The following is a 15,291-nucleotide window of genomic DNA, read 5'->3' on the forward strand; positions in this document are numbered from 1 at the left end:
CCCTTTTACTTCTACAATGAAACAGGAAAACTAAGACAATAAAGACAAATATGCTGAATTTCTTCTCCTAGTCCATTCAGTTCACTGATTTTGAAAAATACACCTCTAGCTCCCCAAGTAAAAAGGGATTTCACAAATATTTCCATATTTACTTTAACTGAGATGCAAATATAAGAAAATAGTGTGTCTTAGACAAGACTAAGATGACTTACCTCTAGCTGAAAACTCTTTATGCTGTAATTAGGCTGATCTGCCAAGCAGAATTGTAAACTGGTTTACCGATCCAGAAATTCCAACCATACATGTACTAACAGATAATTATGAAAGTGCCCACTGAATGTGTTATCTGTCAAAGTGATAGAAGCTCTTTTTGGCTTCCTGTTTCTACATGCTTACTGCTAGAAAGACTCACCAATAGTTGTACCATCTTCACCCATAATGCACTTCACGGAGGTGATGATTTGCTCCACAACAGGAGGTGACATTGACGTTGCATATGCAGCACTGTGAGAGTATGTCCTGAGATAATCAATCAGTTCCTAGCAAAACACAAGAGGCATCAGACATAGCCTTCCCAGCACTCAGAGAAATGCTTCTGTCATATCTTTAATCACAATAAAACAAGGCACCACAAAAAACTTCTTTCAGAATGCCCCATAAGAGAACAAGTATCTCAAGGATTAATTTAACAGTACAAGAAATAAACAGCTGAAATGTGAACAGCAGGGACATGACAAATAATAATGTCACAGGGCAAGAATGTGTGTTGATCAGAGACAAATGTCTATGACAGACTTGTTTAGCTAACACCATCAGCAGTGGATTGCAACAAGGGTTTGCATTATGTTTGCATTACTTAGGCTGTGCCCAGGGTGAGTTTCAAAAGTGTTTATTATAACAGTAGGAATACACAGAAAATCAAATAGTGGGGAGCAGGATCCATACATGCTTATGGATCATGCTCAAAATACTTTTTTCCCCCCAAAATCCACTAAACAAGGGAACAGGTCAGAAAAGCTTCTCTCTCATTCATCAGCACAATATAAATAAAGCAGTAGGTGTAATTTAAGAGTGCAAGAACCTCAGCCTAACCCTTCTGCATTTCACAGTTAAACACATGCTATTTTTCCTAGAGGGCAAAAGCAGGTAATATAGAAAACAAAGGACCAACACACCTTTTATCTAGGCTGCTTGTTAATGGTAATAAAACCATGCTAAAATACCATCCTACCAAAATATTATAAGCATCAGTATGAATGCCAGAACAGATTCTGTCTTTTGCTACCATAAAATGAATAATGACAACTCTGTAGCTATCACAAGCTGCAAATGTATTATAAAAATGTGCAGAAGTGTTCTGTGGCTGTCTGCCTAGGGCCACAGTTAAATGAAAGGAAGTTGTAAAGGGACTTTGAAATAAACTAGGTAAGAAGATTTAAGGCCTCTTACCTCTGAAGCAATCCCTCAATCAGTAGCTAAAACACAGTTGCAAAGGACTCTTAGCTTCTTTACCTTATGCCATGGAGTCAATCCCACTAGCTCACTACCTTTGGAAAAAGATTTATATGATGTCTTCTTCTGGGGAAGTTGTCAAAGTAATTTTAATCTAACTGCAGTAAACCCCCTACAAGGAATATCTCTAAATTCCATCTCCATTTGGGTGGGTGGAAGTAATTATCCCAATTAATACGTAAAAAATTATTGTCCTGGTAGGAAAATTATAGAATTTTACCCTCAAATAAAGCTTAGAAGCCTGATCTATGAGATCAGATATTTTAGGATATGGGAAAGGTGACACAGGGAATTGTCTACACTATCCCTTCTGAAAATTAGAGGTTTGGCAAAGGCAACACCTTCCAGCTGTACTTTCCAATGGAAAAGAGACAGTAGCCAAAAAAAAAGCCCCAAAAGCCCCCAAAACCCCAAACAAACAAAATGCCTAAACAAATAAACAAAAACACCAAAACAATCAACCAGCCAAAAGAGAAAAACGGAAAAGGTGTCTTTTCAGAAAGCAAACTGTTTCTACCATGGGGAAATCAATTCTACCAGACCAATCTAAGAGGATCTTCCTCCAAACAGGTTGAAAAACTTAAGCTTTTGGTATTCTTCCTTCAAGTCTCATTAAAAGTAACATCAAGAAATCCCAGCTTCCTGGCTCCTAGCAGTTCCTAGAAAGATATTACATCACTACTGTACACTCTGCAAAATGAGATCATCATGTGAGACCTAAATGATTATGAGGTATTTTACTAGACTAGACTCTTCTGCACTGCAGACTTTCACAGTATTAGACAGTATGTAAAATTATGAAACAAATGGACAGTAGGGTACTTGATGAGTAGATTAACTTTGAAATGCTTAATGAAGAGTTCCACCACCTGCCTGAAATGGACTTCACCACCAACCATGAGATTCCCAGCTTTTTACCTTCTTGCCCCCAATGTATCCTCCTGCAGCTCCAAAGCTTTTGGTGAATGTTCCCATCATAACATCCACATCTTCAGGACTGAGTCCAAAATATTCCACTACACCCCGGCCACTGGGACCCAGGGCACCTATACTATGAGCTTCATCAAGGTACAGATAGGATTTGTACTTCTTCTTAAGGGCAATCACTTCAGGCAAACGGACTATGGATCCCTCCATACTGTTAAGAAACAAAAATTCAGTATAAGTTGATTTCATAGTTGGGACCACCTTATAGAGCCTAAAGTCACTAAGCTTTCATTTCTTCACTCTTTCAGTAATTACAAACACCTAAAATTTGATAGACACATCACAGTCTGCAGAGATGCACCTCTCCTTGTACCTGGGGCCCAGATCTCTACTTTCTACCTGTTCAGCATGTCTGGGATACTGACACACTGACTAAACAGCAGCGGCAACAGTAACTTAGGGTACAGGAATGTGTTCAGTGATAATTCATTTATAAAATTATCTCAATTTTACTTCTACCCTAATGTCAGTATTCTGACTTGACATCTACTTACCTGATGCTTCTAAGAACTGACTAGGCTCTCATTAGTAACGCTCCAAAACACCCCATTTTGTGCTGAAAGTCACCATGATTTAAATGCCTAACATAGCTATGCCTACTGCTCCTACTCACTCTTAGCAAAAGCTTTAAATTTGTGCAATTCCATTCACACTAGCATAATCCAGTGAGCACAGAAAGAATGAAATGGACAAGCAACTTAAGACCTCAGCTCTGATAAAAATAATCAGTTTTGATTAATTAATTTCTACAATCTAATCAGGATGTGGGAAGCATTGTGATAACACCAGGTGCAGCTATAGTTCTAGCAACAGAAAGCCCAGGATGTGAGACATACACAGTGTAATTTAATTCACAGATGAGACTAATGAAATAACTATGAAGTGACAATATTCATAGTTTGATTTGGCAAAGAAACCCAAAAACTAAGCATTTAGATCTCATGTGGAGGGTCTTAGGAATATAAAGAATAGTTTGTACCTGTATATTCCTTCCACCAAGATAAGAATTTTTTTCCAGGGCCTCCGTGTACGAGGTTGCCCATGCACAATAGCATCTTTGAGCAGCTTCTCCAGGCTTTGCATATCTGCGCCAGAAATTACTGTTAAATGGTACCAAAACAGCTACTAGCTTGAGCTTTGACATGACTAAAGACAGCAATACTCCAGAAAGGCACAAATTGCTCCAGAGTGGAGGACAGACCATACACAAGTCAATAAGCACAGGCTTCATCTACCTACAGGCCCATGGATGAGATTGAAGGGAATAGGTAACTGTATGAACTCCAAGGAAGAATTTCATCATTCTAAACTAAAACACAAGTTAGAACATTAGGCACAAACAAAGAAAGTGGGGGAAAAAAAAAAGATAAAAGGAAGATATCTCATTCTAATAAAAAGAGAAGGCAATTTAGGTAGTAAGAATGTCCTTGTGGATAGAAATAATTCAGAACAGAACAACAGAATAGAGCTAGAACACAACAAGTTCAAGGATAATCAATTAAAGATAAGTAGAAGATAGACCAGAGTGCAGGAAAAGAATCAGGGCAAGTGTACTTTTTTCCTTTGTTTACAACTGAAGGGATTGGAAGTGTGGAACAGGAAGCTTCTAAACCAAAAGGAGAAAAGGGAAAAAAGAGAACCACCAATGTAGGAAAGAGGACAATGTTCAGCATATCAGAAACTAGACAGATGAAGCTGTTAGGAGAAACGTATTCTGAAATCTTACTAACTTTGGCTACAAACACTTGACATGAGTCCTAAGAGACCTAAGTAATGTGAACAAATACATACACGTGGAATCAGTCCTGAAAAAAACTCTGAAGAAAGGAGTGAAGATGGGATTAATCAAAGCATAAAAGCCAAGTGCTGAGCAAGAGACAGATCTAAACACTAGGGCATGAAAAAGAGCACACATTAATAATGAAAAGAGCACTGGTAGACTAGGGCAGTTGTAGCGGCAAGAGGAACTTGTGAACTAGATCTAGACTAAAAACTACACAGCAAAGTAGGTCAGTTAATGGACTGTTAAAGGACAGCTAGCATTCAGAAAGTCAATGATGAAGAAATCTGCAGTCTAGTCCCTGTCTCCAACAGGTCTCTCAATGAAGGAAAGACAGGGTTAGTGCAGTTAGGGAGAGCAATGGAAAATAAACTTCTACTCTAATTTTTCAGGAAGGAGGGGAAGATTAGTCTGACCTTAATAAAAAAGACAAACTACAGAATAAAGCAGGAAAAAAATAAAAACATTGAACATGGAATTTCAGGGGAATTTTTCATTCCCCCCCCTGCCCCCCCATTTCTAAAAATCTGAATATGAATGAAGCCATTAACATCTCAAGAAAATGACGTTAGAAAGGCAGCACAGAGTGTAACAAGAGTAAGACTGAGAACATATACAGAAATATGAACTGAACATCATCTTGACAGGCCGAGACCATTGTTTGCATTTTGCCTTGATTCTAATCTGCCATTACATTCTCTTCCACAGAAACCCACCATCTAGAATGTTTCTACAATATTCCCCAATTTCACCAGTGCTAATTTGTACCCCATGCCAACAAATCATCTATTTTTCATCACAGCAGCTTCTAAGTCCTTCTCCTCACAGCCAGAACTATGTTTGTCACCAATGTTCTCTGAAATTCTGCAACTGGATTTAATGTTCAGAAGTATGTCTATACAAATGCAGAAGTTGAATGCAAAACTTTTGTGATCTTGCTCAGGAACCAAAATTTAGAAAGAATTATGTATTGGTTTGGCACGGCCTGGTTTTATGTAGCAGGGGGGCCACAAAGATGGCTCCTGTGAGGAAGCTGCTGGAAGCTTCCACCATGTCTGGCAGAGCCAATGGCTGATGGCTCTGAAGATGGACATGCTGCTGGCCAAAACTGGGCCAGTGAGAGAGGTTGGTAATGCCTCAGTGATGACACATTAAAAAAGAAAATCAAAACAAAGTCACAAGATTTTGGATTCTAGTCAGAGAAGAGGAGGAGGTGAGGACATGTGAGGGAAAACAACATGGCAACACCAAGGTCAGTGCAGAAGGAGGGGCAGGAGGTGCTCCAGGCGCCGGAGCCGAGGTGCCTCTGCAGGCCGTGGTGCCGACCATGGTGAAGCCGCTGTGCCCCTGCAGCCCGTGGGGATCCACGGGGGATGCAGAGATCCACCCACAGCCCGTGGGGGAGGTGCCCGTGCCGGAGCGGGTGGATGCCTGGAGGGGGCTGTGATCCAGTGGCAGACCCGCTGGAGAGAGAGGGCCCTGCTTCCAGGCTGGAGCAGCCTGTCCTTGGGGGACTGCACCCCGAGGAAAGAGAGAGCCCCGGCGCAGCAGTTCGGGAGGGCCGTGTGCCCGTGGGAGGGGCTCACGCTGCAGCAGGGGCGGTGGGGCTGCTGCTCGTGAGAGCGGACCCACGGCAGGGAAGTTCAGGAGAACTGTCTCCCATGGGAGGGACCCCACGGCCTCACAGGGGAAGACTCCTCTCCTGGAGCAGCAGAAGGAAATCTCGGTGATGGACTGACCAAACCCCCAGGCCCTGTCTCCTTGCGCTGTCGGTGGGAAGGAGGGAGGGGCGGGGAAGGTGTTCTAAGGGCTTATTTTACTTCTCATTATCCTCTGACTCTGTTAGTAACAAATTCACTTTACAGCTTAAGTTGAGCCTGTTTTGCCCTTGAAGTGTTTCTCCCGGTCCTTATCTCATTCATGAAGCGTTCGTTGATTTTTTTTTTCCTTTTCCCTCCTCTGCCCAGCTGTGGCAGGGGAGGGTGAGCAAGCGGCTGTTGTGGGTGCCTGGTATTGGGCCAGCATCCAACCACAACAAATTAAAAAGAAAAAAATGAATGTTACAATAAGCTCTACTTTTTTGTAAAACAAATTATTTCAAATGATAGGAAACAAGAAAGAGTGAACACAAAAGGAACAGTAAGCACAGCAGAGAGAATCCACACTATCAAGTAGGACAAAGAAAAAAATAATTGCAGTCACCCAAGTTTTGCTGTTATCACCACACACTTCAAAGAGAGCAAGAGCCATGGTGATCTCAGAGACTGACACTATAAAGAGTGTTAGGAGTACCCGAAGAACGAAGGTAGTGGCCTTACTAATCAAGAACAACCAGATACCTCTTTCATCAAGAGTAAGAGAAGGAAATCCTAGGTAGCTTTAACCTGAAAGTTATTATAAATACCTCCTTTGGAGGAAGATGAAACTAGGAAGTTAAAAAATCTGTGTATTTTGGAAACAAATACTTAAAGCAAGTAATTCAGTGAACTTAATCTATGCTTCATGTCCCAAAAATTCTTTTAGTACTACATTGTGCCAATTCATGACTGTCTAGTTTAGCTAGGACATCTGCAATCATAAGTTTTTGTTACTGTAGGAGCATGTTAGCATCTAGTTCTAAAATTAAACTTCTTATCCCCCAAATTGTAACCTAGGCCCCTACAAGACTGCATTATTATATGACACAGACTGTTAGAATAGTCTAACCATGCTGAGCTACCCCAAGCATGGTAGAACAAGAAACCATGTTAAAACACCAGTGCCCCTAGAGTTGCCAAAAGGTAGCATGTTCTTCTCCATATGCAGAAGATGTAAGACAGAACAGCTTCAGGATAAAAGTGTTATTAGTTGGGACTGAACATATAAAAAAATATCCTATTCAGGATGATTCAGCTTTCAGGAGCAGCAGACTTCTGACCTTTCAGGTAACTAGCAATTGATTTCCTTGCATGAAATTGGATTTCCAACTGTTAGAAGATAGAAAAGATTGTATTTGATCTATAGCATCTGCAGAAAGGCAGAGTCCACCATCTGATACTTACTGTTGTGCTTAAAGATTCGAATCGTTGCTCCTGACAGTCTTGCTCCAAGCACTAGTGATGCATGATTCAGTTCATCACTCAAAATCAGACAGCCCTGAATTAGAAGGGGAAAGAGGAAGATATTGAAAAGGTTATGTTTCACAGCCAAGCATGTAACACCGTTCAGCTCTGAAGTGCTTCAGGATCATTTAAGAAAAAAATATTCTATCATAAATGCAGCTAGTCCAGGCAAGACTTGCTAAGACCCAATTTGCAGCCTTATTATGGCAAATAAAAATACACAACTTCTCTTAACTGAAAGAACCACTCAAGTTTCACTTTTGCTGGAAGTCCTGCAGATGAATCTGCCTGAATATCTCATGCTGCTGATGAGTACTCATCCTCCTATGCAGTCAGGTAAAACAGGGAGCAGAGCAGCTTATCACAGTTCACTCAGCGAGTCTACAGTGCTGCTAAGAAAGAGGACACAGAAGTCCTTGATTAAAGGCCTTATCAAAGTTGCACTATTTCTTACATTAGGAAGCAACCACTGACTAAACCCATGTGTAGATGGAGGTAATATACAAGGGACAGAAAGTGGAAAACAAAATTGCATTGTGAAATGGAGAAGTTTTCTGAAGCCATTAAACATGACATTGAATTCATTTGCTTTTTTAAAAAAACCAGACAACAAATCCTTGGACAAACATTAAACCAGGATATGTATGTTTTGAGAGCAGTGATGATTACAGGTCAATAACTGATATGCTGAAGACTCAGTCACAGCGTTACCACTGTGGACTACAAGAATGTATATTGGGGGATTAATATATAAGGAAGCAACAATATTTCTAAATAACCTTGGTCCACCTCCAATTACTATGCAAATGTGCTGCAACTTTAAAAGTGACTTTGCTCAGTTAAAAAATCTAGAAAGGGTATCAAAATGATGAAGATCTAGCACTGAAAGATGGTCATTCCATGCTTCTCTAATAACAACTGATGGAGGGAATAATCAAGAGGATTTCTTCTCTGCAATGGGAATTACTAGAAACGACTGTGAAAAGCATTGCCTACAGTTATACAAGGAGTGTCACAGACAACAGTATTTTCTTCAAAATAAAGGAAACTGCACTAGAATTGCGATGAACTTAGAAACATTCTACATTCTGAGAAAGCCCGAGACTGGTTTTCATCAGAAACTGCAATAAATGCCATGTGTTCATACTGCTGCTACAAACATTCACATTACATAGTTCATAGACTTTGGCATAGGCAGTATGAAAATTTCCAACTAGTGTTTACTCTTTGGAACTACTATATCAGACTATGTATATATCAGAGGGCATTGCTGTTAAACACCACTGTATCAAAAAACATGAATATAATAATCCAGTACTAGTATCCTTCTTGGAATGGTAGAAAGCAGGAAAAGTGATAGATTAAAAAAAAAAAAGAGGAAGAAGAGATTAATAGTCTAGAAAAAGCTTTTCCATAAAAACAAGGACAAGCATTTGATGGAGAAAGTAGACCTAACAAATTGATCAGCAGCAGCAACCTCTTTTCACCCCCTGCTAACAGGCCATTCATTTAGGAACAAATTAACTTGAAACTGAAGAAGTAGTAAAGAATCTAATACTGTCTGCCTGTAGAGAGAGGGCCACGGATCACATAAGCCACTGGTACAGCAATCCCTGATGATCATATGTAAAACTGGGTGCTGCTACTACAGTAAGACTTCACTAGCATTTATGAGCTAATTTACATTTGAGAAAGCATCCAGGACAAGGCTAACAGTAACTGGAGGTAACACTACTTGGGCTCTAGAAAAACATTTTAGTGAAGATCAGGCTTACCACCACATCCTACAAGGCCTATTGAACTGAATGCCACATTTTACCACAGAGTGCTATGTACATAAATCATGTAATTCAGTCCTGAGCACTTAATTTCACAACCCACATATATATGGAAATTAATTTGCTTTCTTACAACCAAAAAATATCCTTCAAGCATCATTGTTCTAACTCAACTGTCTAGTCTCTCAATCCAGAGCTATGATAAAAAGCTCCGTGCTAAAGGCAGTACAGAATGGTGTTATTAACTAACTACACTAATGACACTTCCTGACTACATTATGCTAACTACATTAATGGCACTTACTCCAAAACAGGCAAGTTTAAGAGTCTAGCTTAGCCTCAGATGGTCTAACAACTTCTAAGTAACCCTCAAATTTCCCATTATCTGTGGTCTAGACTCAGCATACTTGGCAGTGACTGTACCAGGCACATGACAACTTGGCTGTGAACAGAGGGTGTCTACTGATGAAAACTACCAGGTGCAGAAAGACCTGGTTTTAGGGATGCTTTAACAGTGCTGAAATACGACTTTCAGTCTACACCAACTGTACCTATTAACAGCAGCCTGTACTAAGCAGATGCTGAAAACAAGGCATAGTGAATAAAGATCAACTAAGTAATGATGAAGCTTTTGAATTCCTTTTGCTGACTAATGCTGATCAAATTATGGCGTAGAGATGGATCTAGGATAGTCAAACTGTAATTGTTGCTATTAAAAGAGGATTCAGTAGGAACATAAACTAAGTGCTTCAGGATTCCACAGAGCAGAAAAAGAACAGGTGGTCCAGTATATGTGAGCATATAATGGTAGCTTGTTTTTAGCTAATTAAATAGTAACAGACTAACCCAGATATCATTAACGTCAAACATATCTTGTGATCCAGGCAGCTTTGCAGTTGAAAACGTTAAGTAGGACATGCAGAAAGACACAAACAGTCTTAAAAAAAAAATTAACCCAAGAGTTTAATCAAGCATGGGAATCTCTGAGCTTTACTGAGGACTACCAAAGCATTGCCAAACAGGTTGTGCACACACACTTAATTGTGTACTGGGTGGTGCCAGAATTCAGGATTTATGTGTCCTTATTTGCAGACAATGAAGAAATCAAATGTGCAGTGAGAAGCAACTTCAGGCAGCCAAAAAAAAAACATTTAGAGAACATTCTGAACTGCAAAATGGTTCATTTGACAAGAACTCTTTTCTTCACCAGAGTGTGTTTTCTGTTTGGAGTATCCACCTGAGTATAAGGACACTTGTATTGTTATAAGGCAGAAACTTCTTACTACTTTATTTCAAGTGTACAAAAAACTAAGTATCCTCATGACTAACCCAGCACAGACTGCTGTACCCATTTATGACAAGAGTTGGCTTAGTAAATGTACAAGTGAGCTGTATAAAAACAGGTATGTTACGTGCCTTGAAATTTACTGTTCAGATTTTCTCAATGGTTGTAAAACCTGTTGAAGTTCAAAGGTGAAAACTCAGGATCTGAGTAAGGTGTCTCGAGGGTATTCTCATAAGGCATTGAAGATATACAGAAGATATGCTCCACATAGAAAAACAGATCGAGTAAGTTTGCAGGAATGAGTAATTTGTACTGACAACAACCAGCAATCTACTTAAATGTATCTGACAGTGTGTACTAAATCTGAAAGGTCTCACAGAAATCATTAATCATTTTTCTGTTGAACATAAAACTGGAGAGATGTGGAAAGACAAAGCCAAAAAATGCAGGTAAAAAGGTATGTCAGAAGTAACACAAGTTGCTCAGATTCATAGCGCTGCAAAAGTATTTGACTCCAGAAAGACTAGATTTGAAGCACATCAGACTCAAAAATGTTGGGGTTTTTTTTATTGTGCAAAGCATTTCATATTTAAAATTTAACAGACCAAAAGAAAAGGCACATTATTTAGACAGTGCTACTTCCTTGTTACAAAAAAAAAAAAAAAATAGCATGCAGGAAGACACTGCAGCTAATCAGACAGAGAATCACCAGGAAGAAAAGTTGCCAGGAAGAACGAGACAGCAAATTTATAATCTGTAGATACTGCAAGAGGAAGATTTACAAAGTAGTATCAGGAAGTGAAAAAATAAATTAAATAAAAGGAAAATAATTCACTACACAGGGACAAAGAATTTCAATAGACTAGTAGTATTAGGGTGACAGTGAATAATTAAAAAAAAAACCACCTGTTCCAGTCCTTGCATTATTTTACTCTAAGGAGGAGCTAAGAGAACATATATTTTGCATTAGAAGATGCAAACAAAAATTTCACTGTTATTTCATTTTCCAATAACTAAAAAAACCTAGTTGGAGATACTGGACACTCAGACTAATTGTCTACTGTTTTACGAGGCACACAGTAAACATCATGAGTCTTTACTTATTTGACCTTATTTCCCTCAAACAGCTTTGCTACTTTTTCAAAGGGAGGATTTTTTAGCTGTCACTCAAAGGTAATAAATTCTCTGTGTACCAATATGCAATTCAGCTTATCTGTGTATCTGATACAGTCAGTTCTTAGTGTCTCAAAAACACCAAAGTACCTCCACTATTTCACACACCAAGGAATAGCCTGAGAAAGCAAGACTTAACATGCTAGGCTTTTTGCCAGAGAGAAAGTTCTGGGCTGCTACTGGTCCCATGGATGCTGTTTCCTGAAGAGATTTTTGCAACGGTTAGAGATGCACACTGTGACCTACAGTTTCCATAGAGAATATCTGCAGGGGTTGCCACTGAGGAAACACAAAAGCAAACACGTAGCTTTTAGAAAATTTAACCACTAGAATCTTTCTTAGGTGAGCTTTGGTCCATGACTTAAGCCATACCTTGCCAACTAAAGCAGGAATGTTCATAGAGTTGGTTGCAAATCCCATTCCATATGCCATTGCAGATTCCACACCTAGGAACCTGGCAACTAGCTTTTCCAGCTCCTCATGCTTGTCCAAGTTTCCTGCACATAAAACAAATGGGAAATTCAGAGTAAGCAGAAGCTTTCACTACTGCTAAATTCTACAAAAAGAATTTCCACCAACCAAGCTACGCTTTATTTAAAGGCCCCTAAGGGAACACTGAAAAAAACCCATATATGAAAACATAAGTAAGACAACTGCTGTGCAATGTAAATCCAGGAAGTCAACTTGTCCTCACTGAAGTAAAAGTTTCTTTATTGGTTAGACTAAAGTTCAATGCTGGAACAATTAATGGTACAAAGACCTGCAATCAGATACAGACTTTGAAATACACATTCAGGGAACATACTATCATCCTCCAACTTACCCATCTCCTGCCTAGTGCTGCACACCCCAGCTCCATACTGGGAGAGAACTTTAGCAGCTGCTTCTTGGCAAGCCCCAGCCTTCTGTGCAAATCCAAGGTAGTTGTAGGAACCCATATTTATAATGTCTTTTATCACTCTCCCTGTGTACCTGTGTTTTAAAAACAGCACAAGTTAGGATACCCAAAATTTAAAAAGTTATTTACACCAGAAGATTATTATTTCACTTTCCTAGACTGTACACTGAAATGTTAAAACTCAATAGAACCAAACATTATTTCAGTACTGCCTCTCATCATCAAACTGCAACAATCAGTGAAAAAGATTCTTTCCCTATCTTACAATCTCAATCTCAAATTAATTCCCAGAAGAGTTTATATTTAAAGGTGAATTTGCTATCATATATAAAATTGCTTGAGGCTTCTCAAACCATCTGTTGCTCTGACATGTTTCCCCCTCCATCCCAGAAACATACAAGTTTTTTTTTCAATTACAAAATAACATCTCTCTATCAATTAACTTGGCAGCCCCTCAAGCGGGATATCCTCTAACCACAGAAAGGAAACACATCTGGCACTTCTGTGCTAACAATACGTGACAAGGAGAATAAGGAAGAAGTTTAGCAGAAAAAAATCTGTTTTAATTCTTTTGCCCTTGAAAGCCAAGAAGAGACATAACTAGTTTCACCAAGTACTGTGCTGCAAACCTCTTCACATCAAACTGGTGATATGTCATTTCCAATTTGTAAAAATCCTTTCATTGTATTTCCGATTTTGTTTCGACAGACTACCTCAGTTCTGACTCAAAGCAATCATGTTAGATTCAGTTCAGGCAGCAGCATTTACTTCAAGTGGAAGAACTTCTTCTAAATGAAGAGTCACAAGCAGCAGTGCAATCCAAAGGACCTGCCTCAGGTTCTTATCATGCACAAAGGTATAAATTTTATTGCAGGTGCATGCCCAGGGGATCATAATACAGTAAAGTAACCAAAAGATTATATACAAATCATCGCCTCAGTGGCTAAATGCATTTCAAAAGAGCAAAATTCATTGATTCAAGCTGCTAGAAAGCTCAAACTAAACATAATTCACTGCTCCTTTAACCTCACAGCCTGCAACTTGCTTTTAGAGACCCTATATTTCAAGGCAGGTCTTGCAAGTGTTTTCTTCAATTTGGACTCACGTGAATGTCCAGTTATAGTCATGGGAAACTCTCTCCATCATGTCCACTTTGGCCCCTGGCACACTGCAGATCGGACGGTTCCAGCTGTCCCGAATGCGCATATAGAGGTTTCTGTTGTAGAAATTTTCAAAGTCCTGGTACAATGGGACAAAGTCCTGAAACACATCAAAGGCACTCAGAGTAAAAGGAAAGTATATACAATAGCAAAATTAGAGTAAGAAGAATAATTCTTTTCTGTCATTCTGGTGTAATGAAAAAACTCAAGAAAACACAAAACATAAAATAAACCCCTTCATTAAATCCTTGGGCATATAATCTTTGCAGGAGAGGTATAGTCAGCCTTCAGAATTAAGCAGAGCAAGGGAACATGCAATGGCTTTTTGGCACCATACAGCATACACTGCTCTACTGAATACACAAAGACTTTGAAAACTAAGGTGCTCTACCATATTTTATTCTGTGCACAAGAAATGCATTTAATATAGCAGCACTAGCATTATTTTACACATTACCATTAGAACTTTTCACAACTTTTTGTTCTGAATAGAAGCTAATAAGCTACGTTATGGCACCGCTCTTCTGTACAGCTTATCAACACTGAAGTCCCATGTGATTTTTATGAATGAGCATTTCCTGAATTTTAGCTTCCCTTCCAATGTTTTCCAGGAAAAGTAAGTGACTGCCTTGAATGGATAACACAAGAATGTCAAACTAAGTGCAGCAGCAAGGACATCTGATCACTCAAGAACATTTTTTTTTCTTACTCCAAAGTCACAAGATTTCCTTTTTACTGTTTAATTAAAGAAAGTTTGACATTTAGTAACGATAAGAATGCATAATTCATTTGCTTCTGTTGGGGGAAAAAAAAAAAAGGCACCTTTTTAATCATCTACAGAGGAAAAAGTAGAATTTATTACAAAGGTATGAGCCAGCAGAGCATTTCTTCCTGTTTTGCACAAGAAAAATGCAAACATTGTGAATTTTATTTTTGGTGACAGTATGAGAAAGGCAGAGTATCTATCTCACCAAGGACTACAGTGTCAGACATTTGTACCACTGAAGTAAAACTGGGAGCATTTATGGCAGATTTTTAATAAAAACACAAACGGGCACTGACAAGCTCTTACTTAGAATGCTTGCCTGCAGGAGGAGTACTTTTTTCATTACCTTCATACTGTAATGATTTAACAACTTTGTCCTTGCAGTTTGGAGTAAAGGAACATTTAGGTCCATACCTTTGCATCCTCCCACCAGCAGCTGCACAGGAAACACCAAGCCCAAAAGTGCCAACTTCTAAGCCTAAGCACCTAAACCCATTTCTGATTTGCCTGTGCCAAAAAGGCACAAAGATATTAATTTTTGTCATTTCAACTATGGAAAAACAACCCAAATTTAGCTAGCAATCACTCTTCCAGAGAATCACAAGCATGTCCTTTCTCAAAGACAGGCAGTGGGAATAAAATTTCTATGCACTAACATGCACAGAATGGCAATTATTTCTTCCATGTTCCGTCCCAATTCATGACACAAAATCAAAATAATTATCCACAATTGTTTCAAACCCTCTGCTATGTTATTTGTAGAGGGGTGGAGGAAGTGAGATCAAAAAGAAACCCTGGCACATTAGAAGATCAATACTTGAGAGACTTGTTAAATCTAATTATAATCTACT

General features: G+C 39.1%; 1 protein-coding gene across 4 annotated transcripts in view; it reads right to left on the minus strand.

Annotated features, from left to right (window-relative positions):
* The window catches only part of SPTLC2 (serine palmitoyltransferase long chain base subunit 2), an 80,446-nt gene that overhangs the window by 47,982 nt on the left and 17,173 nt on the right, over positions 1-15,291 (minus strand). For all 4 annotated transcript variants that reach the window (XR_011151427.1, XR_011151428.1, XM_069017976.1 and 1 more), the window contains exons 3-9: positions 13,620-13,774; positions 12,440-12,588; positions 11,989-12,113; positions 7,321-7,414; positions 3,479-3,584; positions 2,431-2,650; positions 413-539 (exon numbers count right to left, since the gene is read on the minus strand). Coding sequence is in view for 2 of the 4 variants with exons in the window: in XM_069017976.1 (XP_068874077.1) it covers positions 413-539; positions 2,431-2,650; positions 3,479-3,584; positions 7,321-7,414; positions 11,989-12,113; positions 12,440-12,588; positions 13,620-13,774 (976 nt within the window). In the remaining 2 variants the exon portion in view is untranslated. The remainder of the gene's footprint in view (positions 1-412; positions 540-2,430; positions 2,651-3,478; positions 3,585-7,320; positions 7,415-11,988; positions 12,114-12,439; positions 12,589-13,619; positions 13,775-15,291) is intronic.

The sequence above is a fragment of the Aphelocoma coerulescens genome, chromosome 5, assembly GCF_041296385.1.
Source record: "Aphelocoma coerulescens isolate FSJ_1873_10779 chromosome 5, UR_Acoe_1.0, whole genome shotgun sequence".
Classification (NCBI taxonomy): domain Eukaryota; kingdom Metazoa; phylum Chordata; class Aves; order Passeriformes; family Corvidae; genus Aphelocoma; species Aphelocoma coerulescens.